This window comes from Gymnoscopelus braueri (genome assembly GCF_963280865.1).
Source record: "Gymnoscopelus braueri genome assembly, chromosome: 10".
NCBI classification, from domain to species: domain Eukaryota; kingdom Metazoa; phylum Chordata; class Actinopteri; order Myctophiformes; family Myctophidae; genus Gymnoscopelus; species Gymnoscopelus braueri.
The window spans coordinates 11,321,709-11,335,622 of record NC_137611.1 but is presented as its reverse complement, the minus strand read 5'-3'; the positions used below and the strand labels follow the sequence as shown (position 1 = coordinate 11,335,622).

The following is a 13,914-nucleotide window of genomic DNA, read 5'->3' as shown; positions in this document are numbered from 1 at the left end:
TGTCTTTTAGTTCTACTGGATCTCTTCTCCACTAGAGTCCCTCCCTAACATTTTAGTCTCGTTTTTATTTGTTGACGAAATTGTCAATATATTTAGTCTTAGTCATCATAGCTTTGTTTTTATTTAGTTTTCGGCAGTGAAAAAAGGTAGTCGACCAACATTTTCGTCATAGTTTTAGTTGACGAAATCAACACTGCCCGCTGTTAAACTCAGGTTGTGCGCGGCGACAGTTTTTTGCAGCCGTATGGCAGTAGGGCATGTACCAGCAGGCGTATAGAGCGCATCAACGCAAGGTGTGCGCGACACGCGGAAAGATGCGCAAGACCATCAAACCACGCCATTCCCATTGGAAAAGCATTGGCAGATTCCGCCCCATAGGTAGAACAAAAGTGCGGTGTGACCGTGCCCTTACAAGTAAAAGTACGGAATTCAACATTTGCTTGAGTAAAAGTACAAAAGTATTGGCAGCAAAATGTACTTAAAGTACCAAAAGTAAAAGTATTCATTGTGCAGAATGTCCCGTTTCACGTTTTCAAATGTTTAAAAATCTTTTGAAAATAGCAGATCTACAAGCTCACAATGTGTCGCATCGCCAAAGTATAAATAGGTTAAAGTGGTTAAAATTATTGCGATGCTATATTAACACATTTGGCCGGGGACCCCCTGGAACATCCCCCCAAGGACCCCTGGGGGTCCCCGGACCCCACTTTGAGAACCAAGGCTCTACACAGCATCTGTAGCCACCATCTCCCATCCCCAACCAGTCAGCCAGCGAGGATATCCATGGCAACCATCTCCGGAGAGAGAGCAGCGAGGCTGGAGAGGTGGCGCGTGTGCATGTGACGTGCACGTACTGTACAGTTAGGGCTGTCACGGTTACGAATTTAAGTTGACGATTAATCGTCACTCAAATAATTGCGATTAACGATTTAATTGTGTGTTTGCCGCTTGGAACATTGGAACATAATGCTGTCAGACATAGGATAGGCTCCTGCCCTCTGTATTACTTTCTGTTTAAAAGAGACTGAGGTGTTCTTATTTTTAAATGTGGGGGGGGGGGGGGTGGCGGCAGAATATTGCCTAGGGTGCCAAATTGCCTAGGGCCGGCCCTGGTTAAAGCTACCATCCGTGAGTTTTACATCCTCTCCAGACGGAGAGAGTACATGTTTCATGTACATACCTGCTTCTTTTGATGCTATGTGTGTCTGTATACTGTATATGTTTGATCTTTCTTTGACATGTTTTCTTTGATGTTTCCTCCTTGCTCTCCATCTCTATTCCCCCCCTCCTCCCCCTTTTTTTATTTCCTGAAAACAACGAATGATGGACGTTACACAAAAACAAATTTCCCCCCCACCCCCATCTGTAAACCTGTGTGACAATAAAATGTATTCTGATTCGGAATTTTAACCAATTGAACCCCAGCAGCCCTATTCTGTCATGGGGTAAAATAGGCGATCTACAAGCTGTGAGCTTGTAGATCGCCTATTTTTTAAGAGATTTGGCGTAGCCTGAAAAGAAAAAGCAGTCCAAGTATAGAGCCAACTCAGGTCCAGTTTGTCCAAGTCTAGAGGGTTTAAGTGGTTACAACAGCTTCTGATGTCTTATCAGGACATCTGGGAACTGTCCGGTGCTGAAAGCTTGGTACAGTTGCAACTCAGGTCCGTTTTACTAAGACTAGAGGGATTATTTAAGTGGTTAACATACTCTACCATACAGATTGTTAACCCATTAACCCAAACTTTTTCATGTCAAGGACCCCCAAAATGTACTTGGCCGCGGACCCCCATCTCCAAATATTTTGTTTCAGGGACCCCCCAGAAGCAAACATTTGAGTTACAAACTTTAAAAATATATATATATTCAAAGATTTGCACAAATTTGCACGATTTTTCAAAAATAGCAGATCTACAAGCTTGAGCTATGAGCTTGTATATTTGCTATTTTTGAATAGCCAAAGAAATCTAAAATGGCACAGATGCGTTCCAGGTCTTAATGGGTTAATACAAATAAGTCCTGGATTGACAGTAATTCTGTACGCTGTTCTCCTGCAAAGTGCACTTCCTCTCACCCTCAGCGATGTACTGTGCTTGTAGCGGTGTAAATACAAGTGTTGTTATTTTGGTACGGCAGGTGTGCAGCATCCAAGGCCACTGGTCTAAAAATGCTCTTGCCATGTGATTATTTCAGCCCACTGCTAATCTCTCCAGACACATTTTCAATTTGCAGTGACAATCTGTCAGCGGGATCTCCTGTGGAATAGGATAGGATAGGAGCTCTCCTAGAGCCTTCATCATACAAGAGCGTCGCACAAAAGTCGTGTAGCTCTGCTATTTTCACTATGTTTTTTTTTTTTACCCATTTAACCTAAGGCCGTCTTCTAAATAAAACAGTTTACTGGAAAAACGTATGTTGCTATATCAATGGTTCTCAAACTTTATCATGTCAAGGACCCCAAAAATGTATTTAGCCACGGACCCCCATCTCAAAATATTATTTTCCAGGGACCCCCAGAAGCAAAGATTTGAATTAAAAATGTTAGCTTTAAAAAAATATATATTCAAAGATTTGCACACATTTTCAAAAATAGCAGATGTACAAGCTCATGACACAGCACGAAGTGACGCGCTATGAGCTTGTAGATCTGCTATTTTTGAAAGATCGTGACACACACTCATATACATAGCTAAAATCTGAAATGACACAGATGCTTTCCCGGTTTTAATGGGTTAAATCATAACAAAAAAGGAAAGTTTTTGCACATGCAAGGTTTCCACCCGACGGCGACAAAATGTACTTAGTTACTGTACTTTCCACCCCTACTAGTGTAGCTACCAGTGGTGGAAAAAGTACTCACATTTTGTACTTAAGTAAAAGTATCAATACTGCAGTGTAGAAATTCTCTGTTACAACTACAAGTAAAAGTACAAAAGTATTGGTATCAAAATGTACTTAAAGTACCAAAAGTAAATGTAGTCATTGTGCAGAATGTCCCATTTTGCAAGTTAAACATGTATAAAAATCTTTTGAAAATAGCAAATCTATTTTTTACAGTACTTGAGTAAATGTACTTAGTTACTTTACACCACTAGTAGCTACAGTATACATTCAACATGATGCGTTTTATACTGGAGCGCCCCGGCCTCAAATGCCCCCAGAAATGACTGATTGATGATTTCAAGACTTGATTGATTTACTAAATTTCCAGACCTGAAACCCATCTCCGGTGTTGGGGAAGTTATTTTCCTGAATATGATGTGCTGTATTGCATATTACTTTCAATTCAAACTACATACGTTATGTAACAATATTACTTTCTGTGTTCTAATTAGGTCATTTGTATCACTTTTGTGTTTCTTTGACAAAAAAAAACACTCTCACATGAAGCTCAAAGGGTCGAGGAGGCGTAATATCAAATGGAAGACGGGAGGCAGGATACATGGAATAGAGATGAATGCCTCGGTGGAAAACCCATCTCCATTTTCAAAATGTGATGTGCTGCGTTGCATATTACTTTCAATTCAAACTAAAACGTAATTAACCCATTAATACCTGGAATGCATCTTTGTCATTTTTTTATTTGACCTAAAAAGCATTATTTTACACTTTCACTATTAAAAAAAAAGAGTGCCGCGCTACGAGCTTGTAGATCTGCTATTTTTGAAAAATCGTGAAAATGTGTGCAAATCTTTGAATATATTATTTTAAAGCGAACATTTTTAACTCAAATCTTTGCTTCGGGTGGGGGTCCCTGGAACTAAATATTTTGAGATGGGGTCGGCGGCCATATGCATACCATTTTGGGGGTCCTTGACATGAAAAAGTTTGAGAACCACTGATAAAGAAACATACGTTTCTTCAGAATACTGTTGGGATTTAGAAGACATTCGTAGAATTTGCTTCAGGTCTTAATGGGTTAAGTAATTTGTGTCACTTTTGTGTTTCTTTGACAAAAACACTCCCACGGAAGAATGGAGGTAGGATAAATGGAATAGAGATGAATGCCTCAGCAGAGGCGTAATTTCAGGAAAAGAAAGTAGAGGGAGGCAAAAATAAGTTACCACTTAAGACGTAAGGGAAAATGTTTATAAATGTTCGCCTATAATGACACAATGACAAAAATAGGAACTCCAGGTTGAAAGTGGTTAATAAATGTATGGTTGCAGACAAGAAAAAGAACATATTTATAACATGTGTGTCACATATGTCCCATGAGATGCACTCAGTCAGCGTTGATCTGAAATCAGATTTATCTGCAAAGAATGTTCAGAGTTGGGGACAATTGCCTAAAATAAGTTAATTTGAGGTTAAATGTGAACACTAGGGGTGTGCCGATACACTAATTTCACCAAACGATACGATACGATATTTGGCTCACAACTTCGATACGATTTCGATACGATACGATACGCACTTTTTTATTATGAAAATATATGGGGGAGAAAAAAAGCAAATGCAAACAAATAATTCTGTTTTTGCATTATTCAGACGCAAACTTGTAGCTTTTCAGCTACAATAGCCGTTTTGAATCCAAATAGGGCAATAGTGTGACACCTGACCCGAAAAAAAACATGTTGTCACCCTTTTCACCTCGGGGCTGTTTGCATGCCTTGATTATTATTATTGTAAAAAAAAAAAAAAAAAAAGATATTTTTTTTCCCAAAACGATACATATCGTCACGAAAACGTATCGCGATATATCGCGGGACGATATATCGGCACAACCCTACTAGGGGGTATGGTATTCTAATGACATGTTAGCAGCCGACATTTCAATGTCATGATGAAACCTATCATTAAGTTACACCACCCTTTAGCCTGGTAAACACATCCCATGTGCAGTGGTGGAAAAGGTACTGAAATGTTTTACTTAAGTAAAAGTATCGATACTGCAATATAGAAATACTCTGTTACAAGTAAAAGTCCGGAATTCAAAATGTACTTGAGTAAAAATACAAAAGTATGGGCATCAAAATGTACTTAGAGTACCAAAAGTAAATGTACTCATTATGCAGAATGTCCCATTTAAAGTTTTCAAATCATTTGAAAATAGCAAAGCTCACAATGCGTTGCATCGCGACGCATTGTGAGCTTGTAGATCGGCTATTTTCAAATGGCTGAAATATATATAGGGCTGAAGTGGTTAATGCCTGTTTTGTAATAATAATAAATGTAGTGGAGTAAAAGTACAATATTTGGATCTGAGATGTAGTGGAGTAGAAGTAAAAGTATTGGAAATTGGAAATACTCAAGTAAAGTACAAATACCTAAACATTTTACTTAAGTGCAGTACTTAAGTAAATGTACTTAGTTACTTTCCACCACTGGTCTTTTGCAGAAGACACATGAAAATGAAAACATCACCCTACCCTTGCACCTCTATCAGTGCATGGTAGTTCATGGGAAATAAATCCAATCTAAAATCTAATAAAAGCTTAAATAGTGAATGGTCAACAGACGGCATTAGTGTGCATGAAAATACCCCATGATATCCACACCCTGTTTCAGTCAAACAACACCCCTGCAGTATTTGAAACTTACGTCAAACGCAGGGAAATGGAACCACACTCACATACGGTGCACCTGACCACCAGGCATACATATTTAACAGTGGGGGGGGGAGGAAATCAGGAAAATAAATTCAAACTCTGGCATTTCAGCAGCCTTTGTGTGGGCCCCCCACAAAACCTCCGAAACGTTCCACAAGAGAGCCCCACGGCCCGGCGATGTTTTGTCTCTTTCCCTTCCATAATTGCAAATTTTATGCATTATTGTAATTGAACAGATGGTTGACTAAACTTTCCCTAAACGGACTTGGGAAGGGTCCAGTTCCATCCCACAGAGCAGAGCATGTCTGCAAACATCCACAGCGTGTGTGTGTGTGTGCTCTCTCTCTCTCTCTCTCTCTCTCTCTCTCTCTCTCTCTCTCTCACTTACACCGGCTCTCGTTTAACCCATTCAGACCGGGAAATAATCGGTGTCATTTTTCTTTGGCTATTCAAAATATTTTGAGATGGGGGTCGGCGGCCAAATACATATATATCTAAAAATGTTTTCTAAATCCTAACAGTATGTCGCTAGATCAGTGGTGCTCCAACTTTTCCATGTCAAGGACCCCCAAAATTATATGTATTTGGCCACAGACCCCCATCTCAAAATATGTTGTTCCAGGGACCCCCCAGGAGCACAGATCGGAGTTAAAAATGTTCGCTTCAAAACACAAATGTTCACGATTTTTCCAAAGAATAGCAGATCTACAAGCTCATGGCGCGGCACCGAGTGCCTCGCTATGAGCTTGTAGATCTGCTATTTTTTTAATAGCCAAAGAAATCTAAAATGACACAAGACGCTTTCCCGGGCTAAATGGGTTAACAGAGTTACTCTCTTTCTTGGGTGACAAGTAACCCCAATCTGTCGTGTGCGCGTGTGTTTGATTCCTCTGGAAACCAGACAAACCGGACAGTGGTAATGCTGGCAGTGGCATCGTTTGTAGCGTCAACTGTCATTTCCCCCGCTTTGGTCCTCTCTCCCTTTGTTCCTGGCCTCTCTGCTTCCTCTGTCATCTTTTCTCCTTGTCACACTTTCTCCCTGTCATCTTTCTTTGCCACCATTCTTTTGTTCCTCCGTGCCTTCCCCTCCCTTTGTCCCTTTACCTCCTCCTTGTACAGTATGAACGTCAACTGCAGTGATTGTTAGTGAGGAAGACAGTGTCTGCCTGCATCGTCTATCATTACTTTCTTTGAATCCTTAGAATTTGCGGCATCGAAACCGATATTTAGAACCAATAACCGACTTAAAGGGATAGTTCACCCCCCAAAAAATCGATTAGTCAGCCCATGGAGATTTGTTTTTGTCGCATTCCTAAGCCAATAATTTGATGACCAGCAGACCGGTAGGCAGCGGTTCCAGTAGGAGACACAAAGGAGACTAGTCTAGATGGAAAGGGGGGTCCACGCGCATAGGGTGGATTTTTTGACGCCACCTGTTTTTTCTTAATCCTTGAAGGGTGTATTTTAAGATTCTGCCAGGTACCAGGCTGAAAAAATGGCCCATGGGATTCATTTTTAACCCTTTGTTACACATATCCTACCCAAATCCGAAAATGGGAAAAAAAGTTAAACAGAATAACTATTGAAATAAACAACGTACAGGGACAAATGAACACATGTTTCCATACAATTAGGACCCAGGGAACTCATTACAATTGTTATTATTAAGATTCAAGCACATCTTGACTCCATTTCGGGGCAAAAAATTCACAAAAATAGCTGAAAATGTTCGGATCACATCTATATTTCTCTTTTTAGTAAATCCTTTAGGTGGATTTTTCCTAGCCAACAGATTTTTCTTGATCCTTGAAGGGTGTATTTTAAGATTCTGCCAGGTACCAGGCTGAAAAAATGTCCCATGGTGTTCCTTTTTAACCCTTTGTTACACATATCCTACCCAAACCCGAAAATGGAAAAAAAGAGAAAACAGCATAACTATTGAAATAAACAACCTACAGGGACAAATGAACACATTTTCCAGACAATTGGGACCCAATGAGTTCATTAAAATGGTTATTATTAAGATTCTAGCACATCTTGAATCTATTTCAGGGCAAAAATGGCTAATAGTACACTGGACAAGATAAATTAGGTTATTATTGGAAATAATAATCTGAACAAGATTCTCTACAAGCGGTTATGCATTATATTGTTTGTGTAATCAAGGCCCAAACCTATTTAAAAATATATTCCTCATTAAAAACAAATGTAATTGCAGAATTGAGTTAGAAGATACAGAGAGAAATTAACACATTTTCCACAGTAAAATGTGTATTAGATGTCAGGCCAAAAACTGCACAAAAAAGAGAGCAATACAATTATATTACATCATTCAAGTTCTGACCTTTAATTAAGCAGTATGTGCCCGACTGCAACTAATCATCATCATCATCATCATCATCATCATCATCACTAAAGAGGTCATCCTCCTCTTCATACTGATACTCTCCATCCTCCTCATCCACATTATTGTTGGAGGAATCTGCTTCTTTCCCAAGAGCTTCTTGCTCTTCTGGGCCAGAACCTCCACAAGAGAAGGAGGGAGGATGGGTCCAATTGTCCAGACAGGCTCTAACACCCCCTCATCCATCGTCTTCTCCCAGCCCACTCGGATACAGCAGAGAAAGAAAGAGAACTACTACTGGAGTGCAGGAAGGTCAGCCTCAAGCTCAATGCCAAGAAAACAAAGGTACTGACAGTACGGACAAAACCATTGCCACTGTGGACGGGACGGTGCTCGAGGCAGTCGAGGACTTCCGACTTCAAATATCTCAGGGCCTGGACTGCTTCAACGGAACAGGACCTGAAGGTCCGTAGGGCACTTGCCTGGAATGCCTTGCATGGGATGAGGAGTGTAGAAATCAGACATGGGAGAAGACCTCAAGAGGCGGCTGATTGTAGCTACAGTGGAGTCAGTACTGCTGTATGGGGCTGACTGCTGAGACATGAACCCTCACAGTGGAGTCAGTACTGCTGTATGGGGCTGAGACATGGGCCTTCACAGTGGAGTCAGTACTGCTGTATGGGGCTGAGACATGGACCCTTAAAGTGAAGTCAGTACTGCTGTATGGGGCTGAGACATGGACCCTCACAGTGGAGTCAGTACTGCTGTATGGGGCTGAGACATGGACCCTCACAGTGGAGTCAGTACTGCTGTATGGAGCTGAGACATGGACCCTCACAGTGAAGTCAGTACTGCTGTATGGGGCAGAGACATGGACCCTCTCAGTGAAGTCAGTGCTGCTGTATGGAGCAGAGATTTGGACCCTCACAGTGAAGTCAGTACTGCTGTACGGGGCTGAGACATGGACCCTCACAGTGGAGTCAATACTGCTGTATGGGGCTGAGACATGGACCCTCACAGTGGAGTCAGTACTGCTGTATGGAGCTGAGACATGGACCCTCACAGTGAAGTCAGTACTGCTGTATGGGGATGAGACATTGACCCTCACAGGGGAGTCAGTACTGCTGTATGGGGATGAGACATTGACCCTCACAGTGGAGTCAGTACTGCTATATGGGGCTGAGGCATGGACCCTCACAGCACAACAGGAAAGGGCCCTGGATGGAGTCTACACAAGAATGCTACGAATGGCACTAGGTGTCACATGGACGGACCACTTCAGAAATGTGGTCTTCTACCTACCACGGATCACAGACAAAGTCAGAGAGAGAAGGATGAGGCTGGCAGGGCACTGCGTCAGGCACCCAGAACAAGAGGAAAGCATGGGAGCCAAACCAGGGCAAAGCCAGGAAAGGCAAGAAGCACCACCTACGTAGATGCACTGTGGCACGACAGCTTAGCTAACAACACTGTATAGGGCGGCAGTGGCTCAGGGGTAGAGTGGCCGGGTAGAGTGAACTGAAAACCGCAAGGTTCCCAGTTCGATCCCGGGCTGGGGCGCTCCCCCAGAGTGTTGAAGTGTCCTTGAGCAAGACGCTGAACCCCTAATTGCTCCCGATGAGCAGGTTGGTGCCTTGCATGGTTTCCTCCGCCATCGGTGTATGAATGTGTGTGTGAATGGGTGAATGGCACTATCAATGTAAAGCCCTTTGGATAAAAGCGCTATATAAATGCACCATTTACTGTAGAGCGCAAGATCCTGATGTTAGATTGGAGAGTGTGGATGGCAGTGATCCAGGAGTCCCGAGTTGGTGTAGGCTAGACCACACTCTCGCATCGCATCGCACACTCATCATAGGGGTTTGGCCTCTCATAGATTGGTTGGTCTGAAGGTGGCATGCTGTACACCTGGGATCAGACAAACCTTGGGGGGAGTTCCAGGTCTGCACCCACCTGGAGGCAGGAGTTCCAAATGCTGCACCCACCATTTTCTTCAGCATTTTAGTCCGCACAGCATTGACTGACTTTATACGAGCATGGTCATATATAATGCATGTGAAGGACTCCATCTCTTGTGGAGCTGGCATCTTTGGGGAAGTTGGGACCAGCTCTCTTGAAAGCCAGCTCTGGTGGCATCTCCGAAGGTGTGAGCTTAAGGCGGGGGGGGGGGGGGGGGGGGTTCTGTCCTGAAATAGAGTCTAGATGTGCTTGAATCTTAATGACAACAATTGACTGGAAAAATGTGTTCATTTGTCCCTGTAGGTTGTTTATTTCAATAGTTATGCTGTTCTCTCTTTTTTCCCATTTTCGGGTTTGTGTAGGATATGTGTGTGAAGGGGTTAAAAAGGAACACCATGGGACATTATTCCAACCTGGTACCTGGCACAATTTTAAAATACACCCTTCAAGGATTAATAAAAAACAGTTGGCAAGGACAAATCCACCTAAAGGATTTACTAAAAAGAGAAATATAGATGTGATCCGAACATTTTCAGCTATTTTTGTGTATTTTTTGCCCCGAAATGGAGTCAAGATGTGCTTGAATCTTAATAATAACCATTTTAATGAATTCCCTGGGTCCTAATTGTATGGAAACATGTGTTCATTTGTCCCTGTAGGTTGTTTATTTCAATAGTTATTCTGTTTTCCTTTTTTCGGATTTGGGTAGGATATGTGTAACAAAGGGTTTAAAATGAACCCCATGGGCCATTTTTTCAGCCTGGTACCTGGCAGAATCTTAAAATACACCCTTCAAGGATTAAGAAAAAACAGGTGGCGTCAAAAAATCCACCCTATGCGCGTGGACCCTCCTTTCCATCTAGACTAGACTCTTTGTGTGTCTCCTACCGGAACCTCTGCCGGTCATCAAATTGTTAGCTTAGGAATGCGACAAAAACTAAAAGATATCCATGAATTCAAGTCTCCATGGGGTGACTAATTGATAGGAAAAAAGTAATTTTGGGGGTGAACTATCGCTTTAATCGTACTCATAATCGAATAACCGATAAGCGGTTTTTGGGGTGTGGGGATAATTGGTTTTATTTCTTATATCAACGAACCGACACAAAACAAATCTAATAGATTATTCATAATCGACTAACCTTGTGTTCTACTTTGTTGTACAATGCTGCCGTACAAAGATAGCAAACATAGCCGATCTACAAGCTCATACTGTATGTCAAAGAAGACAGGTCTATGACATTTCTATGACTAGTCATGCAGAGCCAAGCTGTTAAAAAGTATAAGGATGCCTGCCAGCCACGCCATAAACAATACAGTCAGTAAAAGAAAAATGGGCAGCGCAATCACTGATTCATTGACTTCCATTATAATATTACGTTAAATATATCACAAAGTATAAAACATTAAAACGAAACATTTATGGAGGTATACTTCTGTGGCCTACTGGCAGCGTGCGTGCAAAGTTTGAGGCCGAGCGGTCCAGCAGTTTGCGAGATTACATTACAGAAGACATAGTCTAGTCACGCCGCAAGAATTCAAAAGTAGGGGAAATATCCGATCTGTAAGCTGACACTGCATCTCAATGTGACCCGTTGTGAGCTTGTAGATCGTCCATTTTAGCTATTTAGCTCTGGTCCCAACCAATAGCATTCATTTTTCGGACCAGATATAGAAAGATGGCGGATTTGAAATTGCTGAAAAATAGTCTTCATTTACGGTCTGTAGAGTCTATGGTCGTAACTTTGTCCATACTTTTTTACTGTCTATGGATGACATCAGTGTTCAATCATGTGTCAAGGACACATGAACGCTCTTCTAGACAGGGTTGCACCTTGGGTGACACGTCGTAAAAAGTGTCAACAACCTTTTCCTGTTGAAAATATGATGTATTTTTTGTCAAGCAACGTGTCACAGGACAGAGGACACTTTTTCGCCAAAACCTAAAAGTGCCAGACAGAGGACTCACCCAGGCCAAAGTACAACAGCAGCATCAGAGTCATGATGAAGACCTGCCGCCCAGCCACACCAAGAGGCACCATCATAGACCTGGGGAGAGAGACAGAGAGGCAGATTCTTTGAGACACAGATCCAGGTTTTTGACCAATAAGCACCTTTGTTTGGCCCGTATTCGGGACAGCTGTGTCCAAAAGCGATTTAGATTTAGAACCAGTAACCGACTTAATCTTGCTCATGTAGGTTCATCGAATAATCAAGGAGCAGGTTTCTTTTTAAAAAAAAATTATTCAGTATGTATATAATACGAATCGACACGGACAAATTCTAAAAGATTTTTTTTTTTTTTTTTATAATTGACTAATCGTCTGATTAACCATTTAAGCCCTGTATTGTTTTACAATGGTTTAAAAATAGTGAAAATAGACGATCTCAAGCTCACAGTGAGCTTGTAGATCTGCTATTTAAAAAAAAAATATATATATATCATTATTAATCGTGCATTAATCGTAATCTAGGCCATGCTCTGGGACCCCAAATCTCAGCGTTTAACTCAGAGAGAGTACAAATGGAACTGAAGATTACAGGTCCATTTGGTTCCATTTGTACACTCTCTGAGTTACAGACCTGTAAAGTGTCCCCATGTTGAGAAACAGAGAGACAGAGTATCAGTGTGTGAGAGAGAGAGAGAGAGAGAGAGAGAGAGAGAGAGAGAGAGAGAGAGAGAGAGAGAGAAAGATTGAGATGACAAGCAAATATATAAGGTCCAATATATGGTGTGTATTGGCTTCTCCATTTGTCCACCCAGCGCTACACTAGCATGGTGCTAGCAGGCTGACTCAGCGTGTCAGGCAGTGATATGTGGGCTATACACAGCTCGCTAAAATGCTGTGATCTATACGAGGTTTTGTTAAAAGATTCCATAAAGGTGATGGGTAGCCTATGTGTGCAACTCTGTACTTATGTGTGTCTGTGTCTGCATGCGTGTGTGTGTGTGTGTGTGTGTGTGTGTGTGTGTGTGTGTGTGTGTGTGTGTGCGTGTGCGTGTGCGTGTGCGTGTGTGTGTGTCTGTGCATGCGTGCGTGCGTGTAGCCTTTAATCCACATATGTGCTTCCCTCCACATGGCAGGGAGCCGCATGGACAATTGAGATGAGCTACTCTGTTTTGGTTTGGTCGACGTTAATACTATAAATGTATTTATATAGACTTCTTGCTTTCAATGTTATTGTTTTATTTATTCTTTCTTATAAAGCCCCTTTTGCTTTTAAAAAGCGCGCCATACAAATCAAGACTATTGGAAGGGATGCACGCTGGCCGCCACGGCTAATAGTTCTGTCAAATACATCAGGCCGGTGTTTGGCTAAAGTCTGGTATCAGAGATTCTCCCTAATGCTACAATAAAAGGTGGTTCCAAGGGACAGATCCCTAATGGGGACAAACGGATCACATCTTAACCACTTCAGTCCAACCATCCAAAACTAATGACCTTTGTCGATATGGTTTAATAAAAGTAATGGGTTGAATCGGAGCTCGCTGTCAGCCGTCGCTTTAAGTTTGAGAAGTCAGTCGGAACACGGTAAAATCCTCAGCGTCATTTTATCCCATTTGTAAGACTGAGAGGGTACAAATGGAACCAGAAATGGACCCTTACAGGTCTAGTCAACTCTGTTTGTACAACTTTCAGAGTAAGATTCAGTCCCAGCATTTTTACTGTGTATCCGCAGTGGACAAGGGTGATCTTGCCGCATCGTTTCAGACCACCAAACAAAACAAAAAAAAGGAAAAAAACAAATCCTCCAACCCACATGAGAAATGAGACGCAGTGTGTTTGCCAGAAGAACCGCTGGCTCGGGTCCCAAAGCTTCTTGGCTGGCAGGGACGGGTGCAACAGACAGCCGCTTCACTACCCAGCAGCCCTTGCCAGAGAACGGAGTTGAAGAGGAGGGGAGGTCAAGAGATCTACATTACTACTGCAAAATCCTCCGTTTATGGTGCGTACCTAGACTACCTACCATCCATCCATGCACTCGGTTTTGAAATGTCACTTTACAGTCAAGTTTGAGATCGATTGACATGAAAGTAATGGAAGAAAGAGGAACGTCTGT

At 42.0% G+C, this 13,914-nt stretch overlaps 1 protein-coding gene across 1 annotated transcript in view; it reads right to left on the bottom strand.

Annotated features, from left to right (window-relative positions):
- Nucleotides 1-13,914, bottom strand: part of LOC308093361 (neurocan core protein-like) — a gene marked incomplete at both ends in the record, with an annotated part of 80,037 nt that overhangs the window by 58,883 nt on the left and 7,240 nt on the right. The window contains 2 exon segments of the mRNA XM_080439696.1: nucleotides 7,963-8,073; nucleotides 11,822-11,901. Coding sequence (XP_080295822.1) covers nucleotides 7,963-8,073; nucleotides 11,822-11,901 — 191 coding nt within the window.